The sequence below is a fragment of the Thamnophis elegans genome, chromosome 1, assembly GCF_009769535.1.
Source record: "Thamnophis elegans isolate rThaEle1 chromosome 1, rThaEle1.pri, whole genome shotgun sequence".
Taxonomy (NCBI): domain Eukaryota; kingdom Metazoa; phylum Chordata; class Lepidosauria; order Squamata; family Colubridae; genus Thamnophis; species Thamnophis elegans.
Window position 1 is genome coordinate 171,591,256 of NC_045541.1, and position 14,700 is coordinate 171,605,955.

Genomic DNA, 14,700 nt, shown 5'->3' on the forward strand with positions numbered 1-14,700 from the left:
AACCGGTAGTAAAAATAATAGAAACTCATCACTATTACTAACTTAACAACTGCAGTGACTCGCTTAACAAATGCGGCAAGAAAGATTGCAAAATGGGCCAAAACTCACTGAACAAATACCTCGCTTAGCCACATAAATTTTGGCCACAGTTGTGGTTGCAAGTCGAGGACTGCATGAACTATCACAATCCTAAGATTCTGCTAATATTTAATTCGGAGCCCCTGAAATGATGTTTGTTAGCTAGTCATTTCTTCTTCTTTTGTGATACCGTACCAGTCTCTAATCTATGCCTAAAGGAAGACGTTAAGTCTGAGGAAAACCAGATTAGTGTATCAAGGCCTCGGTTCTTAAGCACCGTTCCCTGGGTGTTTACTGGCAGCAGCTGTTCTCTGCTTAGTATGCATTACTCCAGATTCTATTTTGGACAGAGTGAGAGCGAAAGTTATCCTAATTATAAACCCGGCACAGGCCAAAGAAATGAGGCCGACGCTGAAAATCGGGGTTAGGTTGTCTCATGGTACCAGTTTAGATAGCTGAGTAATTGTCATGAAATGCCCAAGGGATGAGTTAAATTCTTTACTGCAGGAAGCATCACATCAAAAATATTCCAGCGAGGTGAGAATAAAAGGGAGCCGAATCCCGGAGGCAGAGCATACAGCAGCTGTCTGCATACAAAGACACACCGGGCTCAGATCATTCAGAAGAGAGACCAAGATGCTGTGCAGACTACACCTTGCAGGCCCTCAAATTCCCCTGCGAAGCCGAGGTTTATGGCCCCGGACCAGTTCGCTCTTTGAAGAGCTGGAGCGCGAGATGGACTCTATGTGGGAGCTCCTGACCAGCAACTGCCGGCCTACGGCGAGCAGCATGGTCAGTCGCGAAACCATCCACAGCTTGGAGACACCCAGCGCCAATGACACCTTTGCAGTGACTCAAGACATGACTGGATTTGACCCCCAGGAACTGGTGGTCAAGCTGGTAGGGGAGAAAGTGGTCCTGACGGGAAGGAAGGCCAGCGAGATGCCCAATGGGCCGTTCCGCTACGAGGTCTTCCGGAGGGCGTGGGACGTGCCTCAGAGCGTGGACCGAGATCGGCTCAGTTGCTCCATCTCCAGCGACGGGCAGCTCCGCATCGAAGGTCCTGTGACGGAATCGGCCATGAGGACGGTGCCCATCGCGGTCAACCGAGTGAGAAACGAGCCTCAACCAGCAGCTGATGAAGAATCCACACGCACAAAAGACAGCCGGGCTCAAGGATGAAGGACGCTTGGATGGGAGAGACTTTTTAAGAACTACATGCTGGAAAGCATGAAGACATGTGCACTGCTAATAAATATTTTAGATATGGAATTATACGCCCTGGTGGGGGATAATTCAGTTTTCAAAGGAACTGGGGGGGGGAAGGGTGGGTAGCAAGCTTGGAGAGAATTATTTCATTTACCAGAATTCTCATGGAAAGAATTTGTGATGTAGAATAGTTAAAGGTGGGATAAAGTGATGTGGCAAGTTGGTCAGTCTTGAAAAAAAGGGTTTGGTTCTCAATCCAATATTTATATTTTTGCTGCTCAGATAAAAGGTTGCCAGCTTTTTTAAAAAAAGTTTTTTATCAGTTTTGTAAGCAGTTTTGCCTCCTGAATCAATCAATCCCAATGTCTATTCAATTCAATTTAATTTGCTATTGTGATAAGAACTTGATAAGAAAGCCTTTTCAGAAAGAGGATGGGAAGAAGTCAAAAAGAGGTTTGCTTTTAGTTAATGAGGGGTGGGAAAATCTGAATTGTCCCATTTCTTCATCCCAACATCCTTCCTTTGCCAACATAGACAATACAGTACTTGGAGCAGTTAGCAATGGATAACATTTCCCTGAAGGGTAAATTGGGAAGTAGATTTATATACCACAAGTTTGCATCCTAGGTCTCAGATGAATATTGGAGAGTGTCTGAATGTGAAGTGGGGGATTCTCTGTTTGTTTAAGCAGGACTTTGCCAAGGGGAATCCATTTCCTGAAAAAGGAAATAAATAAATATCTATATCTATATCTATATATTTCTCGTCTTTGTTCTACTCGTTTCTCAGCCTCAGTGTTCCTCATCTGTAACACGGGAATATCAAATTAAGGCATTTGACTAGGTGTTTCTCCAGGTATTTGGGCCAGTTTTATTTTTAGAATTTGAATTCTTGCCCTGTAGAAACGCAAACATTGAGCACTCTTAAAACTATTAAGATGAGTAATAAAGGTGACTCATTCCTTTATGCAAGAGGTAATCACTACAAGATAAATCGGCCACCTCAAATTCCACAGCCCTTTTCCAAGCACAATAGCTATGGTAACAGGAACTAAAATTATTCAGCACAATTGAGCAACTATTGTTTTTCAGCATAATCTTTTTCTTATATAGCACGCTAGCTCCTTTGCTGATCTTCCACTATACATGTATTTGAATTCTAAAATTCCAGTGAAATATTCCACAGCTTCAGCAAGCATGAAACCTGTCCACATAAATGGCCATTATAAGTTTCAAATTAGCCAGGAACTCATAAACTTTGCTGCTGAAAATTTAAAGGTTTTGTACATTCAGAACAGAATTAGGCTAACAGGATCTTCTCGGTGGTAGCCCCTCTGTGCTTCCAAAATGAGGTAAAAACCTGACTATAAAGGGAATATTTGGGCTATGTTAGGTTTCCTTTCACGATTTACTTCGGCATCCCCATAGTCACATGTTCAAAATTCAGGTGCTTGGCAAGTGACTCGTATTTATGACGGTTGCACAGTCCCCTGGTCATGTCATCACTTTTTGCAACCTTCTAACACTCAAAGTCAGTGGGGAAGTCAGATTCAATTAACAACCCTGTTACTAACTTAACAACTCACTGATTCACTTAACAACCGTGGCAAGAAAGGTTGTTAAATGGGGCAACATTTATTTAACAACTGTCCCGTCTAACAACAGAAATTCTGGGCTCAGTTAAGACCGTAAGAGGAGAACTGCCTGTACCAGTAATTACACAATTCAATTAATAACATTCCACAGTCTTTGACCAGGTGACAATGAAGGGAGTCTGTAATTCAGATATTTGGAGGAATACAAATTGTTTTGCTTACTTCTTGTTTAGAAATCTTCTGCATGGAGAAGCCTGCATGTCTCTATTACAGAAGCTAGGGTTTTAAATGCCTTAAAATAGACCAGTGATGGCTAACCTTTTTGTTGTCACATGCCGAAAAGTGTGCATACACCCACAATGTAGTGGTGGTACCTTGCTCAATGGTAGTAACTTTGAGAGGGATCTTGGAGTCCTAGTGGACAACCATTTAAATAGGAGCCAGCCGTGTGCAGCAGCTGCCAAAAAAGCCAACACGCTTCTAGGCTGTATAAACAGAGGGATAGAATCAAGATCCCGTGAAGTGTTAATACAACTTTACAATTCCTTGGTAAGGCCACACTTGGAATACTGCATTCAATTTTGGTTGCCACAATGTAGAAAAGATGTGGAGACTCTAGAAAGAGTGCAGAGAAGAGCAACAAAGATGATCAGGGGACTGGAGACTAAAACATATGAAGAACGGTTGCAGGAACTGGGTATGTCTAGTTTAATAGAAAGAAGGACTAGGGGAGACATGATAGCAATCTTCCAATATCTCAGGGGTTGCCACAAAGAAGAGGGAGTCAAACTATTCTCCAAGGCACCTGAGGGTAGAACAAGAAGCAATGGGTGGAAACTAATCAAGGAGAGAAGCAACTTAGAACTGAGGAGAAATTTCCTGACAGTTAGAAGAATTAATCAGTGGAACAGCTTGCCTCCAGAAGTTGTGAATGCCCCAACACTGGAAGTCTTTAAGAAGACGTTGGATAGCCATTTGTTTGGAACGGTATAGGGTTTCCTGCCTAGGCAGGGGGTTGGACTAGATGACCTCCAAGGTCCCTTCCAACTCTGCTATTGTATATTGTGCAATGCAGGTGTGACCCCCACATGCACCCACCCCACCCATGTGTGCATGACTACCCTCTTCCATGTATGCATAGAACCCCCTGTGCCTAGTACGCCCCCTGCGCATGCAAGTGTCTCTTGCGTGTGCCCCACACAGCAGAGACCCGAAAACCAGCCGGCTGGCAGGAGGTGCATGTGCAGTGCAACTGAACTGGGGCAATGGCTCGTGTGCCAACAAAGCGGGCTATCCATGCCACCCGTGACCCGTCAAAAGCGCGTTCCACAAAAGCGCGGTCGACGAAATCGCGTATGTGACGTCATCACAACGCGACGAAAAAGATCGAAAAATTGAAATAAAAATTAAATTGCAGCAAGCCGATTCACATAAAGGTAAGGGTTAGGTTAAGGGTTAGGCTAAGGGTTAGGGTTAGGGTTAGAGCGTTAGCGTTACGTTTAGCGTTAGGTTAAGGGTTAGCGTTAGGTTTTTCGTTACGTTAAGGGTTAGGTTTAGGGTTAGGTTTAGGGTTAGGTTTGGGGGGGTTAGGGGAAGGTTTTAGCTTTATTTTTACATTTTTCGATCTTTTTCGATCTTTTTCGTCGCGCTGTGATGATGTCACATATGCGCTTTCGTCGACCGCGATTTTGTCGTCCGCGGTTTTGTGGTAGAACCCATGCCACCTACCATAGGTTAACCATCATGGTAATAGACTGTCTTGCTAGTGATAAATATAGGTGGTCCTTGATTTACAACTGTAATTGACCCCAGAATTACTCTTGTAAGTCCAGGTGGTCATTTAGTGGATCATTGCAGGAGCACCTCTGATGTTACAACCTTTTTTATGGCGGCCATTAAATGAACACTAACTGTATGTGGCGGTTTTTAAACAAACCTGTTTTCTCCAATGGGCGTTTCCCCACCCCCACCCCCCCAAAACCAGAAATAAATGCTGGAAACCCTCAAAAAACACTGAAAATCAGTCATGGAGAACAGCCATAAGTGTGAAAGTAGATATAGTTCATACCTTTTTTAAATGAAAATTATCAGTACTTTTGGTCAGTGACGTCATCAAAGTAAACAAACCCACGTGCTGATTACGTCACCAGATCATGCCCCCTAAGCGGAAGTGACGTGCACAGCCCCCACCCTCCAGATGTGACGTGCATACCCCTCCTCCCCGGCTAGGGTGTGCATAATTGACCCCATGTGGTGCAGGTTTCACAAGATCATAACCCTAGCCGGACATGTGTAATGGCCTAAGCCTATCATGATGAGTAGCCCTAACAGATAAGTTGTTGTGCAATATCCTAACCCTATTTTTCAGATAAGACGTGTTGAAACTTACCCCATCAAGAAAGATGCCAAGACTCTGTGTACATGATTAGTTTAACCCTAGATTAATTCTATGGACATTCAAGGGTGGTGGGAGTGGGGTTGTGAAATAAAAAAATGTTTTTTATTTGTAATCAATCTCCTAAGGGCTGCATTTAAACCCACTTTTTTCCCTAGAAGGGATTTATTTCTAGGCAATGTTGGTTTTAATTTTTGCTGAGACATGGGGGTCTGCATTTAACCATTTTTTCTCTAAAAGGTATTTATTTCTAGGTAGATTGAAGTCCGCCAACAGGAAAAGACAAGGAATATTAACAGGAATTAAAATGTTCACAATAGGCAACCCCGCCAGGTTGCATGCAGTGGATAAGCCTGTTCATTCATGCCTGGGATCCACTGCATGCAACCTGGCGGGGTTGCCTATTGTGAACATTTTAATTCCTGTTAATATTCCTTGTCTTTTCCTGTTGGCGGGCTTCAATTTACCTAGAAATAAATACCTTTTAGAGAAAAAATGGTTAAATGCAGACCCCCATGTCTCAGCAAAAATTAAAACCAACATTGCCTAGAAATAAATTCCTTCTAGGGAAAAAGTGGGTTTAAATGCAGCCCTTAGGAGATTGGTTACAAATAAAAAACATTTTTTTATTTCACAACCCCACTCCCACCACCCTTGAATGTCCATAGAATTAATCTAGGGTTAAATTAATCATGTACACAGAGCCTTGGCATCTTTCTTGATGGGGTAAGTTTCAACACGTCTTATCTGAAAAATAGGGTTAGGATATTGCACAACAACTTATCTGTTAGGGCTACTCATCATGATAGGCTTAGGCCATTATACATATCTGGCTAGGGTTATGATCTTGTGAAACCTGCACCATGTGGGGTCAATTATGCACACCCCAGCCGGGGAGGAGTGGTATGCACATCACATCTGGAGGGTGGGGGCTGTGCACGTTACTTCCGCTTTGGGGGCATGATCTGGTGACGTAATCAGCATGTGGGTTTGTTTACTTTGATGACGTCACTGATCAAAAGTACTGATAATTTTCATTAAAAAAAGGTATGAACTCTATCTACTTGTGAAGCTATTGCCAAGCACCCAAAATGTGATCACGTAACCACGAGGGGAGGGGGAGGCAGCCGTCAGAACTTTGAAATCGGGTCCTAAATAGCTCTGGGAAGGTCCATTGTAATTTAGGAACAACCATTAAGTGAGGATTACCTGTAATTTCAGTATTATCCCCACTGTAAATGGATCGGTTTAAGAATGCTCAGCAGCTGTCTGTGATTGTGTTCAGTTCTATAACTTGTCCTGACTTTAAATTATTTTAAAAAGTTTAGCAACTTTGCCACCTGCTGGAGATTGAGGAAAAAAGACATGCACAAAAATCACTCCTACTGTTATCTGGAAACAGGCCAAGATTCCTGAATGATGCAAGGGAGTGTAAGAGGTTCCAGCACTTTCTCCCTCTGCCTAGCTTTCTCCAGATCATTCAGAACGTGAGGATTTGATGTTAGCCACCTAGAAAACTAGAAAATGGCTATTTAATGCTTGCTATGGGCATGTTTTCCTCACTATGAATAACCAGCCAACTGGAGCTTACGGTAATTAAACCACTACTAGGTAAAGGTTCCCCTCGCACGTATGTACTAGTTGTTCCTGACTCTAGGGGGCGGTGCTCATCTCCATTTCAAAGCCAAAGAGCCAGCACTGTCCAAAGACGTCTCTGTGGTCATGTGGCTGGCATGACTAAAGGCAGAAGACGCACAGAATGCTGTTACTTTCCCACCAAAGATGGTCCCTATTTTTCTACTTGCATTTTTTACGTGCTTTTGAACTGCTAGGTTGGCAGAAGTTGGAACAAGTAACAGGAGCTCACTCCGTTACGCGGCACTAGGGATTCAAACCACCAAACTACCGACCTCTCTGATCAACAAGCTCAGCATCTTAGCCACTGAGCCACTGCGTCCCACCAAGAAAAATAGAAAATGGCTATTTAATGCCTGCTATGGGCATGTTTTCCTCACTATGAAAAGTCAGCCAACTGGGGGTTAATTAAACCACCATTGGCAAATATTAATTAAATTTATATAGCCACGCATCTCACCACTGTGACACTGGGTGACATTCGGAGTTAAATATCCCCCCCCCTCCCAAAATATAAAAAACCAACACAAAATAAACACAAAAATCATTAAAACAACGTTAGGGAAAATAAGCAGCATAAACATTAAATAGATAAATAAAAATTAAAAACTATTAAACCATTAAAAAGTATAATCTGTAGGAGAGTGCCATTCATTTTCTTATATTGGAAGAAAAGTCCTTCTGGGTTCGGTTCCAAGTGATGAAAAAGACACTGGAAACATGGAAAGATGGTTTTAATGGTGGACAGGATCACATGGCTTGAGCTCCTGAACAGAAAAGGGGGATCACATGCTTCCAGATGTTGGGTGAAGAAGAAAAAGAGACTAAGATGCTGAAAGTTCCTGGTTTTATGCCCTCTCTGGCCTTTGATCTTGATCTTGTATTCTGATTGGTTGTCAGACTCCCATGGGGCCATGCAGGGGCAACTCTCTAGGCTGTGTTTTGAGTCCATGTTTGATTGAGCCTTGCTTCTTCCCAGGTGCCCTGTGGTGAGATGGGTAAAGGGCTAATACACGCATGCCTTAATCCCATCACCCTGGAGCTGAATGGGGGAGATCTTTGCTATGTAGAATAGACTGCCCCAAGCTTTTTTAATGGCCCATTGACAAAGGTGGGGGCTATTAAGAGTCAGTCTGCTTCCTGCCTAAAAACATGTTTCTCCATTTCTGATCCAGGGAAATATAATATTCTCCCTTTCCAATATTTCCCAGGATATTTCATTTTTCTAAGAGAGAGAAGGGTTTTAACTCCCTACACTTAAAAATACACCCATTTTAACAGGCCCTCCAACAATGTCACCAGATCCCCAGGCCAGACGGCAAGCCCACGGCTTGGGATTCTTCCCAACGGTTGTTGTTTTGTCTCTGTTGTTTTCCAAGAACACTGTGGGCTTCTGTATCAGAGGCTCAGGAAAATCACCTTTGGGACAATCATGACCTCGATGACTGAGGATCTCCATAAAGGGGGGGGGGGAATTACGTTTGATGTTATTATTGTATTTTGATTAGAAGACATGTTAAGAAGGAAATGAAGAGCATTACAATGTTTTAACTGTTCAATGGTATTATAATTTGTGGAAGGTTGTTGCACAGAAATATTTGTGCTCAGATGATACACTGCTTAAGGAAAGATGGAATGTTTATATTTATAAAATTGGGGGGAAAACTTTATTTTAAAAAAACAGAGTTAAAATTATGGCAGCAAAAATAAGCCTGGATGGTTTTTGTCTTCTTTTTTTGCAGTGATTTTAAAGATGGGGGGGTGCCTCTCTCTCTAAGGCTTTCTAATCCTTAAATCCACCTGCTTCTATGATATTATTGAGAATTTGCTGTCTCTCTCTCCAGAAGTCAAATTATCACTCCAAAGCTTTGCTCACCTCAACTTAGTCTTTGCCTCCCTTCCAGTTACCAACCTTTGTACATATAGTCTTAACTTCTCAGCCCCCTCCCATCTCCCACACTTCCAGGATGAAGGGAAGTTTTTATGCCCCGTTTCCTTCTTAGAATTCCCTCAAAGAAAAGCAACTCTGACTCTCCTTTGCAGGGTTGTTGTACAAAACATCTGGAATGGAAGAAGAGGGGAAAGGGTGGGTTTTGAAACTGAAGCCACTGTGAACGTTTTTTTTTTCCTGGACACCCATTCTCAAAAGCAGGAGGCCAATTCCTGGCAATATGGACACCGTTAGCCTTGGGGAGAGCAGTTGGTAGCTTTGTGGGTATGTGTGAATAGAAAAGGAATAGGAATAGGAATGGAATAGAATAGAATAAGGAATGGGAATGTAATAGGAATATAATGGAATATAATGATAGGGATAGGGATAGGGATAGGAGTGGAATAGGAATATAATATAATATAATATAATATAATATAATATAATATAATATAATATAATATAATATAATATAATATAATATAATATAATATAATATAATAGGAATAGGAATAGAATAGGAATATAATGGAATGGAATAGAATAGAATAGAACAGGAATAGAATGGAATAGGAATATAATATAATATAATATAATATAATATAATATAATATAATATAATATAATATAATATAATTAATATAATATAATATAATATAATATAATATAATATAATATATAATATATAGGAATAGGAATGGAATAGGAATATAATAGAATGGAATGTATGGAATAGAATAGGAATAGGAATGTAATAAGAATGGGATAGGAATATAATATAATATAATGGAATAGGAAAGGAATGGAATAGAATGGAATAGGAATGGAATAGGAATGGAATAGGAATAGAATTGGAATATAATAATATAATATAATATAATATAATGGAATAGGAATGGAATAGGAATATAATGGAATGAAATGGAATAGAATAGGAATAGGAATAGGAATGGAATGGGAATGAGAATGGAATATAATATAATATAATAATATAATATAATATATAGGAATAAGAACGGAATAGGAATAGGAATGGAATAGGAATGGAATAGAAATGGAATAGGAATATAATAGAATGGAATGGGAATAGAATAGAATCAATAGAATAGAATAGGAATGGAATAGAATACAATAGAATGGAATAGGATTGGAACGGAACAGAACAGAATAGAATTCTTTATTGGCCAAGTATGATTGGACACACAAGGAATTTGTCTTTGGTGTGTAGGCTCTCAGTGTACATAAAGAAAAAATAGATTACATTCATCAATCATAAGATAATAAAAGACAATCATAAGATATAACACTTAGTGATAGTGATAAATTACTAATAAGCAATCAAATCGTACTAGGAAACAAATAAAGCAATGCGACTGAGCAGCCTTGTCCCGCGTCTAGGACAAACTGGATTTTTTTCTAGAAGCTGCTGGAGCACAAAAGCGTCTCGCTTGGTTTGCCCTTCAAGGCACATTAAGGAGAAAGCGGTGCTGGCACGAATTTTACTTTTTCCTTCTAGGCGCCTCTGGAGTCGCCGCCGGCTTTCCAGACTTGTTTGGAAACCTCTTACACGCCGTTGCATCATAAAAACAACCCAGGCCATGCTGCTTAACCACTTGAAGGGGCGGGGCCTACGGGGACTATAAAAGGCGGCACCGGGCTGTCAGGCCAGCCAGAAATAGACAGAGCGAGCGCGGGGAAAGTCGCTTTATTTGGGAAGCTCCTGCTGCGCTGCCAACCATGGCGAGCTACTCTCGCGTCCTGCTTCGGATGCTCCCTCTGCGGCGTTGGCCTCTGCCCGGGCTGGGCCCCGTCTGGCTGAGCGAGCCGCAGTCGGCAGGCAGGTCCCTCTGGCCGGCCGGCCCCAGCTTCGTGGACCGCGTGATGGGCGACATGGAGAGGCAATTCCAAGAGATGGAGAAGATGAGCCGCGCCTTCTTCCAGGCGACGCCGCTGCCCTTTATGGGGGAGCGCGAAAGCCACAAGGAAGCCTCGGAGGAGAACGCCGGCCCGGCCGAGGTGGACAGAAGAAAGCATTACCGCGTCTCGGTGGACGTGGCCGGCTTTACCCCCGAGGAGATGACGGTGAACCTGGAGGGGAGGAAAGTGACGGTGACCGCCAAGCGCCAACGGGAGAGCCAGAGCAAAGACAGCGGCTACTGGGTGGAGCACCAAGAGCTGCGCCGGGAGACCCTCCTGCCTCCAGATGTGGACCTTCAGGCCATCGCTTGCTCCCTCAACCCGGATGGGCAGCTGTGCATCGAGGCCCCGCGGCTGGCTTCGGACGAGTCCCCGCAACACACCATCCCCATCGACGTGAAAGCAGCCGATCCGCGTCCCGGCGAGGAGGACAAGCCCAAGGAGCGCTGATCGTGTGGATAACGATGCTCCTGCCGCGCACATAGAATCGCCCTATGAAAATGAGCAGGCTCAGCTTCCTAACTTTAGAAAAGGCTCTGCGGCCTTGACTCTCTCCTCTTTCCTTGTCTACAATAAAGCTTCTTTTCAATGTACCCGTGGACGTATTATTCTGAATGTTGTGTTCTGTGGGTCTGACAGCAACTGGGATAAACTTAAGAGGATCTGCTTGGGGAAAAAAGACTGTGTAAAGGGAAGAAATGGGTGGAGACGGAGGTTGTGGTTCTACTGTACAAGGTTGAATTCTTAAATGATGGTAAAAGTCTGACTAAAATGTGGGTGTTCTGTATGACACCAAAGTGGACATTGTGCTTTTTATTTTAAAAGAATAAAGTTACATTTATTTTTAAAAATATCTGACTGCCTGAAACCAGATTCTTAAGTGGCTTACAGAGTATTAAAAAAAAGGGAACAGGTTAAAAGGTTAAAGCGTTTAAAATAGTAACTAAGAATACGAAACTGGGATTGTAATAAGTGACATCACTGCAATTAATTTGTAAGGACCCTTTGGGGGTGTGGGGCGGGGGGAAACAAATCCATTTTTACCTGGAAGGCTGTGAGGATGGGAAGAAGCTAATACGAAAGTTGTGTTGGCTCTTTGTTTGGAGCCTGGCATTATTCTGAATGGGAAAGTTGGTGACTTGTTCAAACTTCACAAAGGGGTTACTGCAGAGGTAGTACGGGCTATGTTAACAGTTTGGTATGTCAGTGGTATTTTGATACTGTCCATGGGGTTTTCTTGACAAGGATAAAGGAGTAGGTTGCCAGGAAAGGAGGACAGAAGATGAGATGGTTAGATAATGTCATCAACACAATGAATTTGGGGCAAACTCTGAGCCAGTGGAGGATGGTGGGCTGGGGTAAAATAGTCTATGGCATAGGTGTCAAACTCAAATTTAATTGAAGGCCACATCGGGGTTATGTTTGACCTCTGAGGGCCAGGATGGGCGTGAGGATGTCAAACTTGCGGCTGGCAGGCCGGATGCATCACATGATGGCCCTGTCCCAGCCCGGTTTAGCGAAGGGGGGGGAAAGTCCCCATACGTTACATGACCATGCCGGGACGACGTAGGTTTGACACCCCTGACCTAAGAGATACAAATACTGTGTTTTCCCCAAAATAAGACAGGGTCTTATTTCCTTTTTACCCACAAAATACGGCTTGGGCCTTATGAGGGGAGGGTTTATTGTTTTGGGGTTGCCGGGCGGCTGCTCTTTTCCGAGTGGGCTCCCAAAGAGCCGGGCACAACCTCATGGGCAAATGGCTGTGTTGTGCTGTCGCAGCAGCTCAACACAACAGCCATGAAGCGACCACACTCACGAGCAGCCACCTGGCAAACCTTTCCAGCCAGGCACAGAGCCATTCACTGACCTAGGGGTATCACCAAGCCGTGTGAGCGCCTGTTCACCGCCACTCGGCTCCCGCGGCTTGGCGCCTTCAAAATGCCACTGAACGGTGCTCTGCATGACCGAAGAGGGGGGTTGCACGAGCGGCTGTTCTGCTCTTTCCTATTTTCGGGGAAACACGGTAGACTTACTTGACTTACAACCACACTTGGGACCAGAACTTTAATTGCTAAGTAAGATGGTTGCTGAGTGAGTTGCGACTGATTTTGCAACCTCTTGCCACAACCGAGAAGCAAATCGCTGTCATTAAGTGAACCATGCTGTCCCAAAGCAAATCTGGCTCCCCCCATTGGCTTTGTCAGAAACCCAGCTGGGAAAGTCACATGATGATCACGTGACTCCAGGATGCGGCTAGCATTGTAAATTAACAGATTGACAGCATTGGAGGGGACCTTGTAGGTCATCTAGTCCAACACCAACAGGTGTTGGACTAGAAAGGCCCGTGGGCCAGATCCGGCCTGCGGGCCTCGAGTTTAACACCCCAGTTCTAGGTGGTGTGTTTAGCTTAAAGAGCCCTCTGGGAACTTTTGTGTAGGTTTGTTTAATGTTGCGATACTGCCAAGAATAACGGAGCATGGGGGGAATTTATCTTCCACACTGCCTTTAGGTTCCAGTGTTGACCGTCATTTGTGGGGTTCTGATAATATAATTTCCAAGGAATGTTTGCTCTCTTAGCAATGTGAGAATGAGATGGGTGGTATATAAATCTGACAAAAAAAATCTAATAAAATTTAAGAGTATACTGAAAAGAGGGATCCAACGGACTAACACCCCCCCCCCGTTTAAATTGCACACTTTGTATTCTGCTTATTTCAAGAAAAGATTGTAACCCCTTCCCCAAACTGCCCACCAAGATGGGGGTGGGAATGAGTGTAGGCAGGCATGTGAGCACATATATGCCAGTGTGTGTGTGTGTGTGTGTGTGTGTGTGTGTGTGTGTGTGTGTGTGTGTCTGTGTGTGTTCCAGAAAACACATCTTCCCACCCATAGTGGTATTTGAGGGGGCAAAATTGCTTCCGCTTGCTTTGGGCTGCTCTAAATTTATCAGTTGTAACTACTTCATCCCAAAGTGAAACTGAACAACTGTTTCCTTGCTAGTCAGTTTCCTGAGTGGGCTAGAGGCATCTGATCCGGCAGGACACCTATATTTATAGAAATTTTCAGGTGTCTCTGAGGTAGCCTAACTATATTTGTGTATCACCGGATTGAGAAAAGCCTTTATATCTTTTTTTCTGGGGAGGGGGGATGTGTAGTAAAAGTTTGCTATAACCAACAAGGTGATAGCTTCCCTTTATGGAAGGAGTGGGGAACTATGGACCTTTTATGATCCATGGACTTCAACTCCCAGAATTCCTGAGCCAGCCATACTAGCTCAGGAATTATGGGAGTCGAAGTCCACAAGTCATAAAAGGGGCATAGTTCCTCACCTCTGCGGCTTATGGGAACAGGTGCCAATCACTGCTTAGAAGATGGTCTTGTAGGAATTCCAGAAGGACTCCCATTAATCTGTGGGATCCGCTATAAAAATATAGGATAGCGGTTTCATTAAGCTTTCAAGAGGGAGGGGTGGGTTTCTTGAACAACTTCAGAGTTGATCACGTGACATGACATGCGCAATGTTTTTTGCCTTTGTGGAGCTGGGGTGGGCGTGGCCTGCGTCAGTGGTGGGTTTCAAATTTTTTTACAATCTCTTCTGTAGGTGTGGCCTGCTTTGTGGGAGTGGCTTGCTGGCCATGAGACTGGGTGGGTGTGGCCAATTTCTAAAATGTGGTGAAATTCACTTAACAACGCTCTTGCTTAGCAACCAAAATGTTGGCTCAGAAACTGTGGCATTTGAAACATGCGAGTCTTAAAGCTGTCAAGTGTTACAAGACCCTCGCACCCCTAATCCTTTAGAAAAAAAACCCCAGGGGTGTTCAAACTTGACAGCTTTAAGACTTGTGGACTTCAACTCCCAGAATTCCTCTTCCAGTCATGTTGGCTCCGGAACTCTGCCATTGAAGTGTACAAGTCTTAAAGCTGTCAAGTGACAAGACC

At 43.5% G+C, this 14,700-nt stretch overlaps 2 protein-coding genes across 2 annotated transcripts; both read left to right on the plus strand.

Annotated features, from left to right (window-relative positions):
* Positions 1-714: 714 nt before the first annotated feature.
* On the plus strand, positions 715-1,260 carry LOC116506504 (heat shock protein 30C-like). Its single transcript, XM_032214296.1, has one exon. The coding sequence runs from the start codon at positions 715-717 to the stop codon at positions 1,258-1,260; it is 546 nt and encodes a 181-aa protein (XP_032070187.1).
* A 9,237-nt stretch (positions 1,261-10,497) lies between these two features.
* On the plus strand, positions 10,498-11,351 carry LOC116507017 (heat shock protein 30C-like). The gene has a single exon (XM_032214965.1). It carries the CDS (start codon positions 10,579-10,581, stop codon positions 11,206-11,208), a length of 630 nt encoding a protein of 209 aa, XP_032070856.1. The 5' UTR covers positions 10,498-10,578; the 3' UTR covers positions 11,209-11,351.
* Positions 11,352-14,700: the final 3,349 nt, after the last annotated feature.

Bases quoted from the DNA above. Each gene is read 5' to 3' on its own strand.
- LOC116506504 (XM_032214296.1), top strand. From the start codon at position 715: ATGCTGTGCAGACTACACCTTGCAGGCCCTCAAATTCCCCTGCGAAGC.
- LOC116507017 (XM_032214965.1), top strand. From the start codon at position 10,579: ATGGCGAGCTACTCTCGCGTCCTGCTTCGGATGCTCCCTCTGCGGCGT.